Source organism: Schistocerca americana, chromosome 1 (genome assembly GCF_021461395.2).
Source record: "Schistocerca americana isolate TAMUIC-IGC-003095 chromosome 1, iqSchAmer2.1, whole genome shotgun sequence".
Classification (NCBI taxonomy): Eukaryota; Metazoa; Arthropoda; class Insecta; order Orthoptera; family Acrididae; genus Schistocerca; species Schistocerca americana.
In genome coordinates, this window is record NC_060119.1 from 182,631,537 (window position 1) to 182,647,382 (window position 15,846).

Here is a 15,846-nt window from a genome sequence, read left to right on the forward strand (position 1 = left end):
AAATAAAATGTCGGAAGAAAACAAGTACAGCTCTTGTGTTACGATAATCTTCCAAAAGAAAAAGGGTATAAATACAAGACGACAATGTACCATGAGGGAAGAAAAGAAACAAAACGAAAGCCAAGAAAATGATACCTTGAATGATTTAATGTGTACGATGATTCAGTCAGATTCAATTTAACTCTTCTGTTTTATATTCTCCCTTGGTAAGAAATTGCAAATGCTTGACAAAGAATTCTTTACTATGGCTACTTTTTGTTCAGTGAGATTTTCAATCGTAAAGTTTAAGGTAGAGGGTGAACGAAGCAAGTCAATTTATTGCCGTCTGACTTGTTGAAAGTAACACAGTTACATCAGTTAGCCAAGGCGGAACTAATATTCATATGCGACTAACGTTTCACACTTCACATAATACAGAACACGTGTCGTATTTATTTCTCCGATTGTGCTTAAAATAGTGATTTCGGAGAGTCCACCTTCATTTTTATGCGACTAGTTTAACGACTAGTGGAGGCCTTCGTGATGCAAAATAATTGATTTTACGGCTTTGATTGTCATTGCTACTGTTCACGTTTACAGATACAGAGAGCGTTGCAAGTCGACTTGTTCATTTCTACAGACAGACTGCAATGTATTTATTGCCCAGTCCTGCGCTGTAACTAAAAACAAATGGCAACAAAATATTGAATAACATATTTCAATGCTAAATTCTACCAAGATATTGTCGCTTACAAAAGAAAAGTATACCAGACTTGGGGTATAAATTGTTATGCAATCAGAAAACCAGCACTTGCAACGTGAAATGCCTAAAGTACTGATCCTTTTACTTAGCCCCATTTCACTGGGTCCTCGAAACTTGTAAAAATCTTTTTTCTTAAGTACTCATTTAAATCATTTATTCTCCTATTTATGGGTACCTACACAACATATGCAGCAACAACAATTTCGAAAACTCTTTTAAGTGATTATGACACTTTCAGCAGATAACTGGAATACATTATAATCTTAGAAGTGATATGACTGGTGATGATACAGCTATTAAGTAATAGAGACATATTGACCTTTTTTAATGTTATAAGTTAACTAAGAAGATAAACAATGCTTTAATTACTTGTTTACCTTGCAAAAAATTTCTGCGACTACGAAGGAACTCTAAAACTTTATTAATTAAAACTGTACTAAACTTCCTTCAGTGATAATAGTATTAGGAACGTTTGAGTGCCAGATTCGATATTTGCGTATCAGTACCAATGTTTAAAATTGTATCTATAATTCGGTAACAACGGAACAAAATCATAGATACCGATAGCATCGCAAGGCGTTGATTGTCTTTTTTATTTGAGCCCAAAAGATTTAGAGCACAAGGCCGATTATGGATATTATATTATGTTTTCATGAACTATCTTGACTCTAAAAAATCAAACACAGAACTAAAGAGTAAATCACAAATATTGTAACCGCAAACAAAATATAGGCTTTTACATGACATTTATGCTATCTGTATGTACCACTGTTACCATTCATCATTACAAGATATTCTTTAAGACAAAACCATTCATTTACAATAATCTCCTTTTAAAGAAAAAAAAACCACTCATTGTACGTACTAGAAAAAAAAAGGAATTATGATATGCTCGTTTACAACAACTCAAATATAAAATCAATAGTCGAACCCTTTTTCTAACTTAGTAGGCAAATAATTAATATTTGCTTCTTATGTTGCTGAAATTTGTTTTGTTTGTTTCAAACTGTAGATATATGTAATTTTTACTACTGTATTCGTGTTTCCTGTACACTATATAGATGCTGCATGCACTATAGTCTCATTAATGTAAAAGGTTATTTATTATTTTCCCAAGAACTATTCAAGACTACTGGTAAAGGAACTTTAATGCTTCTTACGATATTATGAAATTATTGAATACTTGGTATCGATATCGATAGCGTTGAAATCATGACAAAAGCGTGGCTAATCACTCATATCGCTAACATCGTAAAGTTAGTAGTATTACAATTTTTAAACGAACTAACAGTCTTATACATGCAAATCTTGTGTGTCCACGCTGTGAAGGTGAACGCCATCTGCTGATTATTAGTTGTTGAGGAAAAGTTCAGAATACTACTGAAACAAAAATTTCTGTAATTCAGTGGTTTATATACGGGGTGTTTCTCCTAATGGTCTTCAGGCGTATTTTCTCCGATGTTTCGCCAGATATTTGCGACTCCGTTTTTGTAATGTACAGCTGGAGTCATCTCAAACAAATGCTGCTCATCACATCTTTCGTGTGTCGTTCAGTGTCGACGGAAAGAGTCACTTTGTTCCCCATTACGAGCAAAATGATTTTTAAAGCGGAATTTTATGTGGTCATTCGATATAATGGTCCCGTATTGGTGTAGTGTGATATTTGTTTTATCAATATATATATTAACAGGGAAAGTGAAAAACGGAGAACAGCCAGAACTCCACCTGTAGCAGCACCACCCTAGTCCGCACTGGTAGCTACCCTCTTGCATTAGCGCTGCTCAGGCGCTGTTGGAGTACTTGTTGTTCCTGGTTTTTTACTCTCCACTTTAATAGGTTTCGATAAAATAAATATCGCACTAGACAAAATTTGAGCCGCTCTATCGCCATGTAAAATTCAGCTCTGAAAACCATTTTGTTTGTAACTGGAAAAACACCGACGCTTTCGATCGATACTGAGCGTCGCATGAAAAACGTGATGAGCAGCGTTTGTTTGGGCTGACTCCGGCTGTGCATTACAAAAGCGAAATTAAAATTATCTGCTGAAACATCGGAGAAAACGCACCTGGCGGTCCTTATGAGGTACACCGTGCACACTCGTAGAACTGAAACCGCACCCAAAGCAGTTCCCTACACACGTAACCCAGAAAGTACCTGGAACTATGGAAGCCAGGTTTACCGGACCTGCTGTCTGAGGCGATGCCAAGGCCAGCCGAGAAGCGAAAGTGGTCCAACGGCTTCAGCGGGAGCTTTGCACTCTGAGCGGGTAAAGGACATGCACTTGTGGGCACTCCCTCGCCTACTGCTGCTTGCTGCTTCGGGTACTTTTGAAAGTCTCTGCTATTCGGAAATGATAGCGTAGTATTCAGGGAGCGTCTTATGTGTCTCTTTAATGGGAGACATCGAAAAGCATTAAGCAAAATATCTATGTTAAGAATCTGAATCGTTTCAATAACAAGGGAAAATTCCCGGGTGTAAATAAACGATTTTGATGAAATTAGGTGCGCTTGTAGAGGGGTCAAAATAATGCAATACCTGTTTTTCGTTTTTGCCTAGTTTCACATTTAAAGAGTAAAACACGCCTCGAAAGGTAATTTCACATGCTGAGTTTAGAGCGAATGTCTCCGAAACCATGTAATATCAAAATGTCTTTCATATAAAAATTGAAATGTAGTTAATGTTCTCAAAAACTTTATAATCAATTTTTGTAATCGTTCGAAATTTGGCAAAATACCCCGCCACCATTAATTAATTAATTTTGAAAAATGAAAACTTTTGTTACAAAATAAATTAAAGGAGTTTGCACGCCACACCCATCCATGTATAATAAAACTACTTTCCGAAACACCATGTTTTGGATTATAAGCTGCACACAATGTGCTGTTGGAGTATTTTCGACATAGTTAATTAAAATATCTAAACTTTCTTTCTTATTCTGATTATTTGTTTTATGTTTTAAACTGTTATTTTAAGTTTTAAATTCGTAGATTTTTTTGTTTGTGTTTTAGTTTACCGTTTCACGTGTGTGTATTTTGTTAACTGAAAATGATAAGTAACTGAGTAGCATTATACGAAATCAGTTCTCTTTGCCGAGGCTTTACACAAATTAGGATATTTAGAGGATCACCAGCCGCAGTATGCGAATCCTGCTACATTTCGTTTTATTTTGTGTTGTCAATCATGGATATTATGTGAAGAAATTTTGTGCATTTTTTGAGCTTGTTGCTATAAAAATGTTATTTTAAGCATTTTTAAACATAATCATTATTGTAATGGTTTTTTAAATACTATACTACATATACTTGATGGCTTTGCCCTTTTATGCGTATGTCACACGTATTGCACGCATCTCCTCCTGCCCGTCTCTCTGTCCATCTCCAGCCGTGCCTGTCCACTGCTCAGCCGTGCCTGCCCGCTTGTATTCTGTCTGGAATGCATTATGATACTATTACCACAACACGCCAGTCCTCCAGGGAAACTGGGACGTCAGCTGTTAGCAACATTTTTCATCCCCACTCACAGCCCTAACGAAGAGACACATATAGTTTTGAGCGATGTTTGAAATTTCAAGGCTCTAGTTCATCTGGATGTTAGTTTCAAATCAACTGCAAAATTTGTAAGGAGGAAACAGACAAGAAAGCGATCTAATAAAAAAGTGTTAAAAATCGCGAGGTCTCAAAATCGGAGAATGTGGTTGGCCATTTGAATAGCGCCAGTCAGTGGCTGCAGCGCAGCCGATCCAGCGACGTGGCAACGTCTCTTTCAGGTAATTTCGTACACAGGTATCTAAATGTGAAGGAAGAAGTCCCTGTTATGCTTCAGGGTGTGGCATGAGCCACAGTTGTGGCAAGTCGAGACTGGTGGTATCATTCACATTTCTCTCAGCGAAGAAGGAGGGTCCGTCAACTATCTTGTTGGATACGGCACAGGTCATGTTAATTTTCTCGGAATTCTGGACATGTTCGACGGTTGTGAATGGATTCTTTGTCCCCTCTCCGCCCCCCCCCCCCCCCCTTACGCACGTGTTGTGTAGGTCGAACCTTTACCGAAAGACGAAAGGCGCCTTTATGACTGACGATTAATTTTCTTGCGAAGACATCATTTTCAAGATGGTTTACATATCAGTGCAGAACCGCAAAAGGTGCAATTTATCATCGTGCCTTATGGCTTGGCAGGACATGAAATTTGTGCGGCTTCATTCTTAATTGCTTACGAAGGATTTCCCACACTGCTGACTGAGGGATGTTCAGTCCTGCACTAACTTGACAGAAAGACTTTGTGGGCCTTCGCAACATCACGTCCCTGACACAGTCCACTGTCTCCTCTTAAATACCGGGTAGACCTGAATGTTTCCATCGCACAAACAACCACTCTCCTTGAATATCTTGTACCATTTATAGGCAATTGTTAACTGTTGGTATCTTGTGAAAATAGCCACGGATGTGCTTGCACACTCACTACCGATTGACAATGCGCAAATTAGGGCACACAAAATGCTTTCTCTACCTGGTTCGCTACCTTTTTTAGCAATTACTGTCGATGCGCCACTGTCAGTAGTTTTCGAAACTAACTTGCCGGTATACCACGTTAGAAATACACTACTGGACATTAAAATTGCTACACCACGAAGATAACGTACTACAGACGCGAAATTTAACCGACAGGAAGAAGATGCTGTGATATGCAAATGATTAGCTGTTCAGAGCATTCACACAAGGCTGGAGGCGGTGGCAACACCTACAACGTGCTGACATGAGGAAACTTTCCAACCGATTTCTCATACACAAAGAACAGTTGACCAGTGTTGCCTGGTGAAACGTTGTTGTGATGCCTCGTTTTAAGGAGGAGAAATGCGTCCCATCACGTTTCCGACTTTGATAAACGTCGGATTGTAACCTATCGCGATTGCGGTTAATCGTATCGCGACATTGCTGCTCGCGTTGTTCGTGATCCAATGACTGTTAGCAGAATATGGAATCGGTGGGTTCAGGAGGGTAATACGGAACGCTGTGCTGGATCACAACGGCCTCGTATCACTAGCAGTCGAGATGACATTCATCTTATCCGCATGGCTGTAACGGATCGTGCAGCCACGTCTCGATCCCTGAGTCAACAGATGGGGACGTTTGCAAGACAACAACCATCTGCACGAACAGTTCGACGAAGTTTGAAGAAGCATGGACTATCAGCTCGGAGACCATGGCTGCGGTTACCCTCGACGCTGCATCACAGACAGGAGCGCCTGCGATGGTGTACTCAACGACCAACCTGGGTGCACGAATGGCAAAACGTCATTTTTTCGGATGAATCGAGGTTCTGTTTACAGCATCACGATGGTCGCATCCGTGTTTGGCGACATCGCGGTGAACGCACATTGGAAGCGTGTATTCGTCATCCCCATACTGGCGTATCACCCGGCGTGATGGTATGGGGTGCCATTGGTTACACGTCTGGGTCACGTCTTGTACGCATTAACAGCACTTTGAACAAAGGACGTTACATTTCAGATGTGTTACGACCCGTGGCTCTACCCTTCATTCGATCCCTGCGAAACCCTACATTTCAGCAGGATAATGCACGACGGCATGTTGCAGGTCCTGTACGGGCCTTTCTGGATACTTAAAATGTTCGACTACTGCCCTGGCCAGTACAGTCTCCAGATCTCTCCCCAACTGAAAACCTCTGGTGAATGGTGGCCCAGCAACTGGCTCGTCACAATACGCCAGTCACTACTGTTGATGAACTGTGGTATCGTGTTGAAGCTGCATGGGCAGCTGTACCTGTACACGCCATCCAAGCTCTGTTTGATTCAATGCCCAGGCGTATCTAGGCCGTTATTACGTCCAGAGGTGGTTGTTCTGGGTACTGATTTCTCAGGATCTATGCACCCAAATTGCGTGAAAATGTAATCGTCAGTTCTAGTACAATATATTTGTCCAATGAATACCCGTTTATCATCTGCATTTCTTCTTGGTGTAGCAATTTTAATGGCCAGTAGTGTAACTTTGAGAGTTACTCTCTGACGTACTGTATAATTTATTATGTTACGTTTAGCCATTTACCTATACCTGTTTGATAAAATTAGTTGTATAACAACGGAGACAACATGCGATGTTTCTGAAATACATTGCAAAACCTACTTGTGATAGTGATATGCCTGCTGACAGAGCACCATTTCCGGCAGGTGGACCCTGGAGAGGTGAGCTACCGGATCGGCGAGAAGGGCGCGGTGAAGCTGCTGCTGAGCGAGTCGGGGGCGGGCGCGGGGGGCGCCGGCGGCGAGGGCTCGCCGGCGGCGGGCGGCAGCGGGGGCGGCAGCGGGGGCGGCCCGGCGGCGGCGTCGGCCGAGGACCGCGAGGTGACGCGCACCTTCAACCCGGAGGCGCAGTGCTTCCGGCCGGTGGAGGCGGAGGCGCACGCCGGCTCGGCGTCGCCGCAGCCCGCGCCCAGCCCGGCCGGGTCGCCGTCGCCCGTCGCCGCCTCCTTCCTCACCAGGCCGCCGCCGCCGCCGCTCACCTTCACCACCGCCACCTTCGCGCAGACCAAGTTCGGCAGCACCAAGCTCAAGACCTCCAGCAAGAGGGCCAACAGGTACCTGCACAATTATTCGAAAGGATCCGCTAAAAATGCTTATTTAGTTTACCACACGTAAACTCAACCATCTGGTGAGCAAGATGTTTGAGACAGGCGAAATACCCTCAGACTTCAAGAAGAATACAATAATTCCAATCCCACAAAAAGCAGGTGTTGACGGGAAAATTACCAAACTATCAGTTTAATAAGTCACAGCTGCAAAATACTAACGCGAATTCTCTACAGACGAATGGAAAAACTGGTAGAAGCCGACCTCGGGGAAGATCAGTATGAGTTCCGTAGAAACTTTGGAACACGTGAAGCAATACTGACCTTACGACTTATCTTAGAAAATAGATTAAGGAAAGGCAAACCCACATTTCTAGCATTTGTAGACTTAGAGAAAGCTTTTGACAATGTTGACTGGAATACTCTCTTTCACGTTATGAAGGTGGCAGGGGTAAAATACAGGGAGCGAAAGGCTATCTACAATTTGTACAGAAACCAGATGGTAGTTATAAGAGTCGAGGGGCATGAAAGGGAAGCAGTGGTTGGGAAGGGAGTGAGACAGGATTGTAGCCTCTCCTCGATGTTATTCAATCTGTATATTGAGCAAGCAGTAAGGGAAGCAAAACAATCATTTAGAGTAGGCATTAAAATCCATGTAGAAGAAATAAAAACTTTGAGGATCGCCGATGACATTGTAATTCTGTCAGAGACGGCAAAAGACCTGGAAGAGCAGCTGAACGGAATGGACAGTATCTTGAAGGGAGGATATAAGATGAACATCAACAAAAACAAAACGAGAATAATGGAATGTAGTCGAATTAAATCGGGTGATTAGGAAATGAGACGCTTTATGTAGTAAATGAGGTTTGCTATTTGGGGTGCAAAATAACTGATGATGGTCGAAGTAGAGAGGATATAAAATATAGACTGGCAATCGCAAGGAAAGCGTTTCCGAAGAAGAAAAATTTGTTAACATTGAGTATTGATTTAAGTGTCAGGAAGTCGTTTCTGAAAGTATTTGTATGGCGTGTAGCCATGTATGGAAGTCAAACATGGACGATAAATAGTTTAGACAAGAAGAGAATAGAAGCTTTCTAAATGTGGTGCTACTGAAGATTAGATGGGTAGATCACATAACTAATGAGGAGGTACTGAATAGAATTGGGGAGAAGAGGAGTTTGTGGCACAACTTGATAAGAAGAAGGGATCGGTTGATACTTCTGAGACATCAAGGGATCATCAATTTAGTACTGGAGGGCAGCGTGGAGGGTAAAAACCGTAGAGGGAGACCAAGAGATGAATACAGTAAGCAGATTCAGAAGGATGTAGGCTGCAGTAGGTACTGGGAGATGAAGAAGCTTACACAGGATAGAGTAGCATGGAGAGCTACATCAAACCAGTCTCAGGACTGAAGACCACAACAACAACAACATCATTGGATTAAAACCGCATCCGTGGTCTGTAAACAACTATGCTCACAATTCTGGTTTCGTTCTTGGTCTACAACCTGAACCGTTAAATTACTACTGGCTCACGAAAGGTTATTAGTCACAATTAATACACAAAATGTAAAGTGGAAGTAGGTACCAAGGGATAACTGGTGAAATTGCACACAATTTTCAGTAACACTCTTTATTCAAATTTGGTGCAAGACTTTACGATATTTTTTAAAAAAACAACAATCATCTATCGAATAAGTCACAATTTACGATAGGAAAGGACTTTTAAATTATTAAATTATTATAAAAAATTTCACGTCAGTAAAAGGCAAGTACAGCCAAGAAATTTAACGTATACAACGCGACGCTGTATAATATTTCAAGCTCAGGTAAATTACAGGTGAATTTCACTCCATTAATAAATGAATACAATTTGAATGTATGGCTTCACTTTTGGGCAGACAAATTTCCCATTTGGTTACAACAGCCGTAACTACGGCCGCCCACAACAGCCTCACTCAGGCTCATTAAAGGGCGCAGAATCTAACTTGTCTGCAATATATAAAGATAATCCTGTTTACAAAAGTTCTCTAAATAGAAAAACCAAAACGCATGAATCATGCACAATGCACACGAGGGGGGAGGGGGGGGGGGGACACTCGCAGTTAATAACATTAACATTTCTGAAATATATAAAAGAATAAATTTTACAAGTTTCGGCCAGTTAACTTACGGCAAACACGCACGCTCGCAAGGTAGGACTTGCGAACTTTTACAACGTTCTCCTTTCAAGGCAACAATTTCTACCCGTAATGAAATGGCAAACTTTTGTATGGCAAGAAAACACACTAATAATCAACTACCTGTATAAAACACATAAGCACGTTGAGTAAAAGCCTTAAAAGATATTGAATTGAAAAAAAAAACACACAACAGTTTTTGCTGTCTAGAAACAATATAAAAAATCCACTACGGCGTACATTAGCAACCTTGCTTGTACAGCTTCCAGATGAGCAGGAATTCGTTATGCAATTGACTAGTTCTTACCACGAGGCAAAAGGAATTTTTCTTCTTTCATGGAGTACCTTTTACACGTGAGTCTAGTAGTACTAGTTGTGACAGGCGAGAGAATGGATCAGGTCTTAGTGCCTTGCATTTTAAACAGCACAGCCACTGGTGCCTTAGACTTTCACAGACATGGCAGAGGCTAACAGTCTAATAACCCGTAGGTAAGCTGGGAGAGGAAAGAAGTAATCCGAACCACAGATTTACTCTGACTCGCCCCCCTTTCGTCCTCAAAAGGGGACAAACGGACCACCCTTTCTAATATTACCACCTTTCCGCGGGTGGGCAGACGAGAATGAATGGCGGAAAACCCCCAAAATATACGGCTGGTATAATTAACAAGAATAAGTAAATTTAATTCAATTAAACTTCATAAAATCTGTTAACAATCAATACTCAACTTCTTCTGGTGCGTTACGACTCCCAGGACTGAACCAACGCAGCACCTCCAAATGCTCTGCCGAGCCGCCCGCTACCAGCCGTTTCGACGGACGCAGGAAGGCGTGCCGATTTTCAGAACCTCCTCGCCGGTCGACAGCATACGGCCGAACTGTAAATTAGGTCCCTCGCGGACCCACGCTCACGAAGATTCCTTTCGCGACGAGCAGTTAACGCCCCATACCACGGAGCCTCTGCTCTCGTCGCTTACGCTGATGCTGCGGTCTGCGTGCTGTCCCTCTAGCACCGGCAGAGAAATCGCTTCTTGATGCCAACTCCTCACGAGCGCCCATACAGCCACTTCTTAAACCCACGCGAACAGCCCACTTTTCTCCTTTCCCGCTAGAGGGAGACACCGAAGCCTTCAATTGCGACAACGGCGCCACCGCCAGAAAACGGAGGGCGACTGCTTCACGCTACGCGCTGCGGCGCGCTTTTCAAAGCCAACTTTACTACGGCCCACAACCCACGAATGTCACTCTTGGAGTAACTGCATTTTCTACTGTTTTCTACTTACGTAGGAAGTGTCATTAGAATGAACGTTTTTCAGACGAAAAATATTAATCTCTCCCACCTCGTAGAATACAGTTTCATCCCGCTCTTGTTAGCCTGTCGATGACGACTATTTAAATGAAGTGTAGCGCTTCAGTAAGGCGCACTGCCTGAGGAGGTGATGTACATAGGGCAAAGAAAGAATTGATTCGTCATCTACTTAGCACCAGACGCACGGGACATATCTTGGTTATCGCAGAGTCCCCACTTTAACATGGCCGTTTTACACTGAAGTAACAAAAGCTATGCGATACCTTCTACGGGATTGCCGAGCGGTTCTAGGCGCTACAGTCTGGAACCGCGCGACCGCTACGGTCGCAGGTTCGAATCCTGCCTCGGGCATGGATGTGTGTGATGTCCTTAGGTTAGTTAGGTTTAAGTAGTTCTAAGTTGTAGGGGACTGATGACCTCAGCTGTTAAGTCCCATAGTGCTCAGAACCATTTCAACCATAATGTTCATGAGTTGACGAGCAAGCAGAAATGTACACACGGCCATCCTCTGGTTTGTGTGATTCTGGCTTAGAGCATGCGATACCCATACACTCAATATTTGAATCTTCCCCTCAATAGTTTGATAAGTTTCCTGCCGTTATGTAGACAGGAGTGACACCACCAGCAGTCGGCCAATGGTGTAAACGCCCAGAAGATGACCCCTACGTCGGGTTGAAACCGGTTGACGATATAATAATAATAAATGCGATTAAGACTGTTTTTGAATAAAGTGTCTCATACTAATCGCTGCTTCATCTCCACAACCATGGTTCGAAGAGCACCAGGATGAGTTTACCGTACTCCCCTGGCCGCCAAATTCCGCGGACTTAAACCCATCGAGAATCTGTGGGACCATGTCGACCGGGCTGTCCGCGACACAGTTCCTCACCTGAGAAATCTAGGGCCGCTGGCTACTGCACTGGAGTCTAATCGCTTCAGATACCTGTCGGTACCCTCCCAGAACTTTACTGACCCTCTCCCTGCACGTCTCGCAGCGGTCCGCGCTGCAAATGGTGGTTACTCAGGCTTTCGACAGTGGTCACGTTAGTGTAACTGGACAGTGTGTATTATTGTATACACCCACAATTCGTAAAATGTACTTGTTCGAAGTAGCGCTGTAGTTTTATTGGCCAGCAGTGTAGTAGGCACACGAAGAAGCATCTTTGGAATTTCCAGAGAGACGATTGCCTACGTGTTTTGGATACGGTTACAGCACCGGATCGTTGTTAGGTTACTGGGCATTTCATCGTGGCCGTGCAAGGGCCGCTGGCGGCAGGGCGCGGCCTCTTCGCCTGTTGCGGCGCGGCGCGGCACGCACGGTTGCGAAAGCAGGGGTCCGCCGACGCGGGCGCAGGGCGTGTTCACGTCGAGATGGAACCCGCGGGCCTCGCCGACGACGCCCAGAACTGCCTCTGGACTTACCGCCGGCCCGCGGGGTAACGAAAATGTTGCGTTACCGTTACCTGTCCCAGCCGGAGAAAGTCGGATCTGGTTCTGGTCGGGCCACTAACACTCGCACTGGCTGTTCACTTTCCCCGCTCGAGTACCGCCGAGCTTTTGCGCAAGAGTGCCTACAGCCGAAAAGCTATCTTCTGGGGCGATCAGCAGGCAGGGGCTGTTTCCTTTATGTATAACCTCCTTCCATTAGTCTTCCTGCCAGAATTTCTGTCGCGTTTGCACGTCCGTATCCCTACTGGCGACGTGCCTCTCCGAGGCGCCACACTTGAAGTGAATCTTGGCACTGAGAAGCAGCTGAAAGGTCTGGATCGAATCCCAATTTGATTTTACAGAGAGAACTATTCGGAAAGGGCCCCTCACGAAGCATGCATTTGTTGCGAATCTCTCGCCCAGTGGAAAGTCACAAATGATTGGGTAAAAGTACAGGTAACTCCCGAATATAACGCGAGTAAGAGAACGGACCCATAAAAATAGAGACCAATATCCTTAACATCAGCTTGCTGCAGATTTCTGAAGCATATTCTAATATCGAATACAGGAAATTTCCTTCAAGCAGGAACTCACACCATGGATTTAGTTGCTCGGCTCGCCCTTTTCACACACGATATCCTGTGAACCGTGGATTAAGACCAACAGGCAGATTCCATACCCCTAGATTTCCGAAGCCGTTTGACACAACGTCCCACTTCAGGCTGTTAACGGAGACTCGAGCGTACAGAGTGGGTTCCGAGATATGTGAGTGGCTCAAAGACTTCTTAAGAAATAGGACACAGTGTGCTGTGGACAGCCAGTGTTCACCAGAAGACAAGTGTGTACTCAGGAGTGCCTCAGGGAAGTGTGATAGGAGACCTGTTATTTTCTGTTTACGTAAGTCTGACGGGTAGGACGAGTAGCAACCTGCGTCTGTTTCGTAATGACGCTGCCGGGTACCGAAAGGTGTCGTCATTGTGTGTCTCTAGGAAGATTCAAGATGACGTACAGCTTCTATTTGCTGTGATAAATGGTGGCTTCCTCCAAAGATAGAAAAATTTGCAGACAAGTAAAAAAAAAAAAAAAACGAAATATAGTACTAGTGGTATGCTGTTTGACACAGTCAGTACGATTACCACGTAGGAATAATGTTGCAAAGCCATACAAAATGGAACGAGCACTTAAGGCCGGTAGCAAGAAAGGCGAATGGACAAATTCGGTGTACTTAGAGAATTCTAGGGAAAGAGCAGCTCATCTATAATCTATAACAAAGACCTCAAACAGAACACCAGCGCGGTCCATTCTTGAGTGCTGCTCTAGTGTTCGTGATCCAGACAAGGTCAAACTGAAGGAAGACAGTGAAGCATTTCAGAGGCAGGCTGCTAGATTTGTAACAGACGTGAGTATTACGGCAATGCTTCGTGAGCTCAAATGAGACTCTCTGGATGTAAAGCGACGTTCCTTTCACGTAACATTACTGAGAAAATTTAGAGAACCGGCATTTGAAGCTGATTGCAGAATGATTCCATTATCGCCAACGAAAATTTCGTTTACGGACCTCGAAAACTAGAAAAGAAAAATTAGGGTTCTTATGGAGGCATAGAAAAGAACATCTTTCCCTCATTCCATTTGCGAATGGAACAGGAAAGGTAATGATTAGTAGAGATACATGGAGAGTATGGTGGCTTGCGGAGTATATATGTAGATACAGATGTAGATATCTGCATCATCAGCCACATTTCCGCTACGCATGCCATTGTACGGTACACAGATAAAAAGAGTGTCTGCGAGGTATGAAGCGGGGCGCGGCTAAATAAATAGTCCTTACTGTCGCTTCCTTCCGCCACACGGCTGTCTATGCTCTGTGTTTGTTGGCCGTCGAAAGAATATTGCCTTACACAGTACTCATCGCAGCCTGTCCGCTGGTCTAAGTTGATTTATGCCATTTTTCTCTTTGTTTAATATACAGCACCAACGTCACAGAGTAAATTTTTATTGGAAATTTCTTGCAGACATCAAATTAACATTGTTAGCAACTAACATACTGGAAAATCCTAGTACTGGTGATGTCTTAAATGCATAAAACGAAATGTGTACCGGGAACAAAATACGCATTTTAGTAGTTTCATGAACGGTACTAGTATTAATAAACCAGTTATACAGCACCTAGTGATACCATGTAGCGGAGAATGTTCTGCCTTGGAATAGATTCCAGACCGTTATCTATAACCAGCCCTTTATTGGCAGTTTAATATATTTTCTTATTACATTGTTAAACGAGGGCATCCACTTTCCGTGTGCCGCAGTTTTTCAGAAATTGCGAAAACACCTGCTGAAAAGTGCGGTTTTTCCAAATGTGAAAGCCGGCTATTGTGGTCGAGCGGTTCTAGACGCTTCAGTCTGCAACCGCGCGACCGCTACGGTCGCAGGTTCGAATCCTGCCTCGGGCATGGATGTGTGTGATGTCCTTAGGTTAGTTAGGTTTAAGTTGTTCTAAGTTCTAGGCGACTGATGACCTCAGATGTGAAGTCCCATAGTGCTCAGAGCCATTTGAACCAAATGTGAAAAAATATTCCAAGGTACACCATGGTCATGTACCAACTAAAATTTAGAAGAATTCCAGTCGATAAAATCTTGTCAATAATGTAATTAATATTTTATCTGTTACTTTATTACTTTACTACAAACCAAAAACCAGTAAATGAAATCAAATTAAATATAAATGTTATCAAAAACCGTTTAAAGTTAATGATAAGGGGCGTTCAAAAAGAAACGAGCCGGAGGCATAATTACAGAAACCAGTACCTGTATGTTACAAGTATTGACCCTGGCTGTTGAGACACTTGGCGCACTGTGACACAAGGCGGTGAATGGCTGTCTCATAAAACTCACGGAGTTGCGATGTTAACCAGTTCCGCACGTACAGCTGGAAGTCGTCTACCGATGTGAATGGCGTAAACCTCCCATTTGAATTCAAATGGGAGGTTTTCGGCCACCCTCCATACAGTCCGGACCTCTCTCCCTGTGAATACGCAATTTTTGGTCCCCTTAAAAAAGGCTCTTAAGGAGCAAACGATTCACCTCACACGACGACGTCCAGCTGTACGTGCGGAACTGGTTAACATCGCAGCCCCAGGAATTTTATGAGACAGCCATTCACCGCTTTGTGTCACAGTGCGCCAAGTGTCTCAACAGCCAGGGTCAATACTTGCAACATACAGGTAGTGGTTTCTGTAATTATACCTCCGGCTCGTTTCTTTTTGAACGCCCCTTATACATTTTGAAATAGAAGACTATGAAAACAAATACAAGTATCCAGTTTCAAGGCAGGTAAATTTGTTAAGACATTAAAGGAACTCAGTTATTTTCCTAATACCACATGCTTCGTTGTAGAAGACGTGCTTCCATGTCAAGGTACGACTGACGAAGTATTGCTTAACAAGCCACTCCTTGTACGGTATAATTAGTTTTAAAAATACGTAGAATTTTGCTCACAATAAAATTCTGTAACTGAAAAATAAATAATATTTCCGAATAGCTTCAATATACAGAATTTAACTATGTAGACCTGAAAATATTTAGAAACGGTGCACAAAACACAACTGATAA

General features: G+C 43.1%; 1 protein-coding gene across 1 annotated transcript in view; it reads left to right on the forward strand.

The window, feature by feature from the left end:
* Positions 1-15,846, forward strand: part of LOC124616998 (protein Tob1-like) — a 168,606-nt gene that overhangs the window by 139,718 nt on the left and 13,042 nt on the right. Inside the window, exon 4 of the mRNA XM_047145270.1 lies at positions 6,927-7,333. Coding sequence (XP_047001226.1) covers positions 6,927-7,333 — 407 coding nt within the window. The remainder of the gene's footprint in view (positions 1-6,926; positions 7,334-15,846) is intronic.